Below are 10,269 nucleotides of genomic sequence, written 5' to 3'. Positions count from 1 at the left end.
CCCTGTGACCACACACAAGCTTGTGGAAGACATTGTGAAATCAAACTGAAGCTTGAGTCTAGTGATAGTTACACTGGAATCAGCATCATTGTGAGTAAGGGAGAAAAGAGCAGTGCCCAAACACGGGAGACACTACAGAGCAAGAGGGAACTCCATGAGACATACTGAGCCCCGTTTCGCCCCTGCCTTGTGGTCAAGAGACTTTCCCCCAAAGACCCAGTCTCTTAGAGAGGCTCATTTGCTGCTGCTTTGTGGAGAGGAAACTGAAGAAGAACAGTTGACTGCTGCTGGGAAATGACACAATCTAGATTTCTCCCCTCTTAAGCTGCCCTCTGGTTGCAAGGCAGACACATCTTCCACAGGTTGCTCTCCACTGCAAGTGCCTCTAACAGCTACATTTAAAACCAAGGAAAAGTTTGGTCCAGCAGCAAAGTAGTATCTGGGCACATTTACTCTCCCATGATTTGGAAGAGACTTGTCCATCTGCATGTGATCTCATTCTGGACAATTTTTCCCCAGAGCATCTCCCACATGGGTCTCCCGGTAAACATCTGAAGCAAGAATGTGGGGTGCTCATACAACATTTTGGACCCTGCTCTGCTAGGATGCAGGTGCAGGGAGCCTACATCCTGCCTTTGTCACTGTTCCCAGGACCTGCAATCCAGCGTGCTCTAGAGGTTGCTGTGACAGCTGTGGTTCAGCAGAGCTGCTCCCCTGGAGGACAGCATTCCCAGACCAATGTGAGACTGGCAAAGGGAGGTGGATGTGGAGCAGGGGAATACTTGCCTCCTCTTCTTTATCAAACTGTCCCCAGAACACAAACTTTGGAAACCTGAACCTCCAAGCACATCCAACATGATGATGATGCCACAGCTTAGTTATCTCTACCCAGAGGTGACAGCAAAATCTCTCAGGATACAGAATCTTGGGAACTTCAGAGAAGAGTGGTTGGGGGAGGGAGTGCAATGGCATGAGCATTCTAAGAAATCTTTGTATATTAACCAGCAAGTACACAAGCACATTGCCCACCAAAGGCTTTATGAATGCAGCAATTGCAATATCTGTATCATCTAGCATATAACACCTGGGCATTAGGTGAGAAAACACAGAGCTGAGCCCTCTTGGCCCTTCTAATGTTGCACCATCTCCTCAGCTGCCCTCGACAGCTTGGACTTCCCTCACATCCTTAACTGAAACTGTCCTCACATGGGGGGTTCAGCCACAAAGCTGTTACAGGAAATGTCTGGCTGCAGTTTTTCCATTCATGAGCTTGGGCCAGCATTCAGATGTGAAAACAGCCCTGGCTAAGCCACCCCAAGGACCTGAGGCAGGGGCACAAATACTTTTTGTTTTTCCTTTCCTCATGCAGCCAAAAACCTAATCCAATTAAAATCCTTTTAAAAGAGACCTGTGTTGTACGTTTGATTAAAACAACCGCAGTGGTTAGAAAAGTCATTTTATGACAGCAGAAGACTTGGAAAGAGCCACAATCAGAAGGTGCTTGGTTTTATTGCTGTACAGAGCAAAGGCCAAGCTCACTCTGCAAGGCTTTGCAGTACGATAGGAAGCACTGCCTACAGAGCTGCTCAAACCAGCACACACCAAGACAAACACATCTTTCTCCCCTTCCCCCACAGCTTTCCATCTTACCTTATCTGTAAGCAGCAAATCCCACCGAACTCAGAAGCTGATTGTTTGAAATACAACACCTTCAGAGCATCATCGAGGCTCAATGTTTGTGGTGAAAGCCAGGTCAAATGCTGAAACTGGCCCTGGCTGGCATTTACACCAGCTGTTCCCTTTCTGCAAAGGGGCATGTTTCCTGCTAGTGCTTCTTACTGTAGTGACAACAGGGATAATGACTTGGACGTAAAGAAGGATCTAACTTGCACTGGATCCTGGTATTAGAAAAGAGCCTGCCCCCGCTTCTGCAACACCTCTCCCAGCGTTCATCACAACCCGGTACACAGAGAGAGAGTAAAGCACCGATCCCAGATCAAGCCGGGGGGGGAACGGGAGAAGAGAGAGAACGAAGACTGACTCGAAAGCAGAGAAACCCGAAAAGGCTGATCCGAGCACTGCAAGCAGGGGAAGAGTGAAGAGTACTTCGGGAACACAGTGATTAGTGCGGAAACCGAGGAGCGCAGAGAGAGGGGTCGGGGCTCCTCCCATCCCAGGGCTGCAGAGGCAATGGAAGCATTTGTGTTGGCAGGAAGGCAGCAGGAATAGGCAGCTCTTTCCTGTTTCGGGCAGCAGAATTCAGAGTGGATGTGTGCTCCTCCCGGCCAATGGCCTCTAGCAGAAAGCTGGACTCGTGTCCAAATTACCTCCCCAGCCCCATGGGTGCTTAAATAAGATACACAGCCAAGATTTTGTTCCACCTTTATTTTAACAATCAGATAAAAACAGAGCCATATTTTTAAAAGAGTCATTACATGGCAATTATAAAGTGCATTTTCCACTTGAAAGTTGTGTACAAAAATATCTTTTAAAAACAAACATGCAAAACATCCTACAAGGCACTTCCAGGCATAGAGCAAGGAGAGCAGCCCCCTCACTTCTATGTTCACATTGGCAATGGAAAAAGGGAAAAGGGGAAAGGCCACAAGTAGTATTTTTAAACTGCTATTGATCAAATAGTCAGTTCCCAACCTAGCTTTTACTTATGGCATTGCCCTTCTAGCTTATCTTGTGTTCCTCCCTAAGCACACCCAATGCACAGCCAGAAAACGAGCCTGCAAGGAGATACCACCATCCACAGCACCCCAGACCCACATGCCTTGTTCTGGCTCACAAAGAGTTCTCCAAAGGCACAAGAAGGTGCCAGGAGAACACGACTTTTCTACAGTCAGGTCTTACAACATCAACACTATACACTAAATGAATAAAAAGTATCAGTGTCACTCAAACTTGCCTTAAGTTTAAAACCAAGCCAAGCCAGGCAATAGTCCCTTCAAGAGAGACCAGATGCAGGCTCTAAGGGCTGACTTGGGAAGCTGCTTGAACAGAGGAACCAAACCTGATGAGCTCTGGGCTAGCAAGCAGATTCACCACCTTGATTAAGTGATCAGGCACAGTGAAGACACATACTGATTCTGTACTTTGAAAAAGCAGCAGTTGAAGGCCAGCTATTCTTCCTGCAAGCTCCCGTTCTTTTTGATATCCAACAGTGATCCCAGTACCCCTTCTAGGTTAGAGTAAAAGAGCTAAGTATTTATACAGTAGTCTCCAGAATTAAAAGCTATGTTAACAAAGTTAAGTAGTCTAGCCTGTTGCTCTTCTCCAGCACATCCACAGGCTACTAGAGGCACACAAATTATATAAAGCTTATGCACTAGGAAAAGTAGCATTCCCTTGACCTCTATTTCTATAAACTGTTCCACACTCTCTCCGACCTGAGGGATTAAGCTATTCTGCTCAGTTAGCACCCAAGAAGCTCTGTGGGGCTGTCTGGCACTGCCAAGCTCACCACCTCAGCACACAGCCAGAAGACAAGCCACCTCTTTAATCACAGAGATGGCTCATGTCTGTGATTTGTCTCACATGCAGGGGTGCTGTCAGGATAACCCCACATCTCACTCTCCTCACGGCTAGTTCTTTGCATAGGTGGGGTGAGCCACTTTTTTATGGTCAGAGATGCAAAGTCTGGGCATTTGCAGGTCAAACTGGCAGACACTGCTCCAGCAGCAAGGGAAGCCCAGCACGTTCATCCAGGACAGCCACAGCACCCTCACATGCAAGCAGTGCTATGCCTTTATCTGCCAAGCAGTCCAGTAGCACAGAGTAACAAACCATTATCAGATCTTAAAAGCAACATCAGTTCCAAAGCCTGTTCATCCCAAAGCATTGCTGGGATTGCACATACCACTCCTTTCTCAGTCAAGGCACTTCCACTACAGTAAGCAAACAACAGTCACCTTCCTGTACAGGGCACAGCATAGACAGCCATGGGGTCTGTTTGTGTTTAGCTCCCGTGACACCTGAGCAGAGACTCCTGCACAGGACCCTGAGCCCCAGCTAGACAAAACTCTGGTTTGCAGTCCACAGGAGGATGAAACGCATTTTCAGAGTCCAGCACAGCCAACTTCAGATGTCCATCAAGGCGAAAAAGCATCATTGATCACTTGTGATTAAAGAAACAGGAAGGTTTTGAAGGCAGCAGTCAAGGATGTCAACCCACAGCTGTGTTACAAGCACCACACAGCTACAGCTAATCTCTATTTTTGGTAACACCAATGGTATGAAAGATTTTCAAGATCATCTGATATAACAACCAGTGACTAAGCATACCAGATCCTCTCCCACAGGCACATCTCCTAATACAGCAGGCTGTAGGGCCACACTTCCTGCCATCACATTGCACTTTCACTTCCAAAACACGCTTTCTGCCTCCACTAGGAAGGGCCTCACTACAAGAATATGTGCAAAGAGAGGACTCCATCCCCAGCAATCCAGCCACACTATTTCCTGACAGGCACAGGCTGGCTTTGCGGCTGTAGTAGAGCCCACTAACAATATAATACTAGGACATATTTTGAAAGAGCCTTTCAATACTAGGCAGGCAATACAAAGCAGCCACCACTACACAGCTTGAACAGGCAATATAAGCACTGTAGTGTTTCTCTGGGGACTGGCATCTTTACTGAAGAGGAAGAAGAAGGGCTGAAGAGACATGAGCAGTCCCTGGTCCTCTGATCACCTGCAGAGCCAGATTTGCTTCTTTGACTATAAGGCCCCTGCCAGCAGAGCACTGCACATCTGGTCTTGCTGGGAGGCTTAAGCTACACAGAGCCATACTTCTTCCACCTATTCATACACCTGTGTTCAGACCAGCCCCAAGGCCTGCAGACACACCAGCAACAGTTAGTCAGCCTGGGCCCTGTCCTTGGGTCAATAGTAGGGCCCAAGCTTCTCGTAGCCTGAATAACTGGGCCACTCAGGAAAGAGGCCATAGGAGCACCGAGGGCTCCCAAACGGGTCAAATGCAGTGCCGAAGTCAGGAGCCTGGGGGGGACGGACAGCTTCCTGGGCAGACTTCAGTTCCGACCGTATGATCCTGTAATTTGTGCCCCTGTTGTTGTCCCAGTACACCTTCCCATTGCACTCAAAGGAAATGGCAAACTCAACTCTTTCATGTGATTGAATGCCCTCAGGCAAGCTGATGTCAAAGGAGAAGGTGTCCTGATCTGACCCTCCATATGTATCCTTAACATACTGGCATGGGTGATCGACAAAGCTCTTCCACGTGTCAAACGTCATCCGGATCTTCACCATCTTTTCAAAAGCGAGGTTCTTCACCTTCACTGTTCCCACAACAGATTTCTCCTTTAGCATACAGTTTTCCAGACAGACACAGTCTGTCTGGAGGCGGTTTCTGAAGTCCAGGTAGTCTAGAGAGGGCTGAACAAAATCCAGGACAAAGCTATCCTTCTCCACTGTTGTCAGACCCACGATGTTGTCTATCAGCTCTGTGATGTTGAAAGAAATATCTAGTGGATCTTCAAACTCCGAGAACACCTTCACCATTGTCAGAGAGAAGCCTCTGCTATCTGCAAATGACACCCTCTTCTTTGCTTTGATGTGTGTGAAGGAGTTTGCTGCCTCTTCTGGTCCATTCAGTGCAGTCTTGCTGCTCAGTTGGATGCAGGGCCGCAGCGGCTTGCTTGGCTTTGGAGCAATTTTGCAGCCACATTTCTCTCTTCGCAAGGGTGAAGAGCACAGGTACAGCTGCATCGCAACGTCCACAGCCATTGCTTGCTTGTGAGGGAAATAGTCTAATACTCTGGAAGATGAGAAGAAGGGTCAGGTGATGCCAGAAAAGCACTTTAATACAAATTCCGTCAGACAGTTGACCTATCACTTCCCCCCAGCCATCTCAAATAAGTTTGCTTCTTAATTAAAGGCAGGTACTCGCATGGTTTGATTTACAGACAGTGATGAACACACTACAGCAGAATTGGCAGGACCAGAGCCTGCTGTGCCCTTGAACAGCTCTTCCAACTGTAACAGGGACAGAGTCACCCTTTGAAGCCACACACACAAGCACTGTCCTTCTAGGCTAGCAATAGGCTCTAGAGCATTTGCAATCCAAAGCAAAGCCCATGGCTCAGTCCTGCCAATGCTCACAAAATCCCCAGATTATCAAATTTCAACACTACATAAAGGAGTATTCCTGCTGGGCTTTCCTCCCTCCAGGAGAAATTCTCTCCAGGGCTTCACAAGCTTTTTTAGGAGTAGGAACTCAGTTTGTCACAAGCTGCCATACGCAACCTGACTTCACCTCTCATAAAATCCCCAGATGTCAGCCAAAAAGCACTCGTTCAGTTGAACTACACACTTTGCTAATCACTGTCCCTCAGAACTGCTCCATCCAAAGTGCCTCCAAGTAGTATTGTAAAGATAGCAACAGTCTGACACAGCAGCAGGCCACAGGCTTAGCCAACACTGCTCTGGAGCTTTCTTCCCTCTACTCCACTTTAAAACAAACATCAGCTCAGGAGGCACATCAGCCAGTTTTACCTCCCGCACAGAGCCTGCGCCTCAAGCCTCCACAGGGTTTATGCTCAGCCCCTGGGAAACATCCATACAGCGACAGGGTCTTGCCAAACACAACTCACTACTGGAGGTTCACTGAGGCTTTGGAAGCAAGTCCTTGTCCCAGAAGGCACAGACCATGTGCTCCTCCACTACAGCCCCCAGCCTATTCCTCCACGGATGCAACACTATCTCTCTCCATGCGTCCACTGCAGGGCACTTTGCCAGATGTAGCCCTGGAGTTGCCTCTGCAGCCAGGCAGCTCCCAGAACCCTGCACCTCTTGTTCCTGCCCTGACACTGATGTTCAGTTGGATGCTTTTAACAAGCTCTCTTTGGCTTGGCTCTGCATAAACTGCTGGATGGATTTATCACACACATCCCCCTTAAGTCAACCATATTGTAGCTGACTTTAAACATAGAGTATTCCTTTAATAAAAATCCTGCTTGGCTGCAGGCCAGGCTCCAAAGCTGCTCCCACCACACAGAGAGGGATGAGGCTGCAACAGTAGCAGTGACCACTAGCCTTGTGATGCAGCAAAGTTCTGGCTGCCAAAGCCATGCACAGCCAGCTCTGGTACTTGATTGCTGCTCCCATGCCAAGAAAAAGCAAGAGCCACACTCTCCAATTCAGTGCTTTAACTCCCCACTCTGTAACACCAACACAGCAGCTCTGTGCAGGCTTTCACAGCATTCACTCAGCAAGGGTACCTGTTCATTCATTATTATTATAATGTGTCAAGGCTTGCATCCTAACACACCCACCAGCCAACTCCTGCAGTGCCTCCTTTCAGCTCAAGGGCAGCTGCACAAGACAGACACCTCAGATCCACCTGTCTGCTAACAGGCTGTTCTGCTCATCTCTACCTGGTTTTACCAAGATTTTGCTCATACACACTTTATATAGGTCATTTCCTCCTTTAAATTAATGCAGCTTCCAATGCTTCTTCTCTTACTTGGGTCAGTTTCATCTGCATTGCATCTTTTCCCAGGGAAATTTATTCAGCTGAATTCTTGTAACTTCTGAGAATTTGGGTTTCATACTAAGTTTTAGTTATTCACAGTTTTAGAATGAAGAGGCATTAAATACCCAGCCTAGCTGCACAACTTGGAGCTTTTTTCCAAGCTAAAAACTATAGTGAGAGCTTTTCATAACCAACTATGAGTGTGAGCCCTGTGCTTTTATGAACTGCCAGTTCATTTGATATCCCAGAGGACCTTTTCTGCGCTGGAGAGTCTGCTGATGCCCAGCTCTCAGCCAGAGGCAGGGAGGGTTGAGGAGGGGGCTGAGGAGGGTTGTCTTGAACAGATGCTTTGAAGGTGAGAGCAGCAATATAGTTTTGAGAACTCACTCAGGAAATAAAGCTCCAGGAAATAAAAAGTGCCAAGCATAGTGGGTGCCCTGTTTGGGTACAAGGGCCAATTCCTTTCCCCGACCACTCAAAAGCGTAACAAACTTGACTCTGCCTCCGGACTTCTCCCTGTAGCTTTACCCACTCCAGAAAAGGATGCCTGTCGCTACTTATTCCTCCCTCCTGTCATTCTACGAAGGAGAATTAAGCCAGAGCGAATGAATTACTTACACCTCCATTATCGAACCCCTTCGGTTGCCTCCGCTCCGCTTCCCACGCTACCTGGGTTCAGGTGACCCCTCGCACAGGGCTGGGCGTGCGGCACTCGCCGAGCCGAAGCTCGCAGCCGTGACAGGGCTGAAGCAGCGCTCGGACGCTCCGCACGCCGCACCCCTCCTCCTCCCCGGGCCAGGGCAGGCCGGGCCGCCCCGCGGGCACAGCCCGCTTCCCACAGGCGTCTGCCCGGGCGGTGGCCACTCGCTACAGCCCGCCCCCTCCGCGACACCAGCCAAGCCACGCCGCCCACACCCGGGAGCGGCAGCAGAACGGAGCCCCGCGGAGGGCTGCAGGAGCCAAGCCGCAGGATCCCGTTTTCCCCCAGGAACGGCACCGCGGCGGGGAGCGCCAGAACCGCTCCCGCACACACGAGGAGGCTGCGAACGCGAGCGGGAGGCAGCGGGGAAGGCGAGAAGCAGCGTCAGCGCCGGGGGTCGCGGCGGGCGGGGGCGGCGCGCCCGTACCTGGTGCAGTGCATGGGGCCAGCCCGACAGCACAACCTCACGGCGCGCGGGGCCCCGCGCCGGCCTCTTAAGGGCGCCCGGCCCCGCCCCACTGAGCGACAGCCAATCAGACCGCTCCGAGCGCGGGCGCCCGGCACGCGAGGGGGCGGGGCCGGCCCGGTGGGCGGGGCCGAGGTGGGCAACGGGTTCTGAGGGCCCGCGCCGGGACGGGGATCGTGGGAGTTCCCTGAGGAGCAGCGGGGCTCCCGTGTGGGGGAACCTCCCTGAGGAGCACCGGGGCTCCCGTGTGGGGGGACCTCCCTGAGTCAGCGCCGGGGCTCCCGTGTGGGGGGACCTCGCCGAGCCGCCCCGCCACTCCCCCCGCGGCAGGGCAAGCTCGTTGTGGTAGAAGTGCCAAGCTCTCTGTCAGGCGTCGGCCGACCCCAGTCCCTTACTATCTGTCGGTTCCTGTGCCAGGTTGCTGTTCCTGTGTGTCCAGAATCACAGAATCAATTGGGCTGGAAAAGACCTCTTGAGATCCTTGAGTCCAACTTATGACCGAACACCGTAATATCAACTAAACCATAGCACTAAATGCCAGGTGCAGTCTTTCCTTAAACACCCTGGGGAGTGTGACTCCACCGACTCCCTGGGCAGCCCATTCCAATGTCTAACCAGCCTTTCTGTGAAGAAATTCCTTCTAATGTCCACTCTAAACCTCTCCTGCTGCAGCTGAATACTACGTCCTCTTGCCCTGTCACTGGTTACCTGGGAGAAGAGGCTCTTTTCAGGCACTTGCAGACAGTGATTAAGATCTCACCTGGGCCTCCTTTTCTCTGGATTCAACATCCCTAGCTCCCTCAGCTGCTCCTCAAAGAACTTGTGTTTCAGACCCATTAATTGCCTTACTGCCCTTCTCTGGACCCTCTCCAAGCATCTCAGTGTCCTTTCTGAATTGAGGGGCCAAAACTGAGAAAGGCAGAGTAGGCTTTCCAGATGCCACAAGTAAGCAGTAAAATCCATGGGAACGTGCTCTTGAGACAGGAAAGCCCTTTTGGGGCACCAATCTTTCTGTCTGAGCTGGCCCAGGGTGTTTGGGTGGTCAGGGCCAGGTGGGGAGGAGGGTAACTCTCATACTCTCATCCTGTGGCCACAGTGCCAGGGCTGTGGTGGCCCTGGGTAGAAATCTCCAGAGGATACTCAGAAATCTGCTTTCCAGACAATATTTACTGTGTGCAGTGGGAAAAAAAGGCCTTTTTTTTGTAGAGTTCGCTTCCATCCATGAGGAAAAAACACCAACAGAGTCTGGCTGGCAAAGAGATCAGCTCCATGGGAATCCTTATCCAGCACATGTGCAGAGCTGAAAAGGTGTTTCCAACATCCTGAAAACATCTGCCAGGTGAGTCAATGCTCTGTCAAAGACCCCACTGCTTTGCAGGCCCAGCTGGGCCAAGGGGTCTTCTTAAGTGTCCTCCTGCTGCCAGTTCCCGTTTGTGCTCCTTTGGGCTGCTCCTGAGTCCATGTCAGCCTAGTGTCTTCAGTAATTTGGAAAGTGTGCATGGAGCTAGCCTCCCTGTCAGGGGAGTGGCTCTGTGGACAAATGCCGTCTCCATGGGACAGCAGCAGAGGCGGTAAAGCCTGCTGCAAAGTAGGGATGGTGCATTT

The 10,269-nt window shown here is 50.6% G+C and overlaps 1 protein-coding gene across 3 annotated transcripts; it reads right to left on the bottom strand.

Annotated features, from left to right (window-relative positions):
* Positions 1-2,370: 2,370 nt before the first annotated feature.
* On the bottom strand, positions 2,371-8,703 carry PPP1R3B (protein phosphatase 1 regulatory subunit 3B). 3 transcript variants are annotated; one of them, XM_066317734.1, is made up of 2 exons: positions 8,626-8,703; positions 2,371-5,782 (listed from the first exon to the last, which is right to left on the bottom strand). In XM_066317734.1, the coding sequence occupies exons 1-2, from the start codon at positions 8,637-8,639 to the stop codon at positions 4,891-4,893; spliced, it is 906 nt and encodes a 301-aa protein (XP_066173831.1). In that variant the 5' UTR covers positions 8,640-8,703; the 3' UTR covers positions 2,371-4,890. The 3 variants fall into 3 exon arrangements, with proteins under 3 accessions (XP_066173831.1, XP_066173832.1, XP_066173833.1); XM_066317735.1 differs by lacking the exon at positions 8,626-8,703 and adding an exon at positions 8,117-8,316; XM_066317736.1 differs by lacking the exon at positions 8,626-8,703 and adding an exon at positions 7,490-7,591.
* Positions 8,704-10,269: the final 1,566 nt, after the last annotated feature.

Source organism: Sylvia atricapilla, chromosome 4 (genome assembly GCF_009819655.1).
Source record: "Sylvia atricapilla isolate bSylAtr1 chromosome 4, bSylAtr1.pri, whole genome shotgun sequence".
NCBI lineage: Eukaryota > Metazoa > Chordata > Aves > Passeriformes > Sylviidae > Sylvia > Sylvia atricapilla.
Note: the sequence above shows the minus strand (reverse complement) of the source record. Positions and strands in the feature narration are given on the sequence as shown.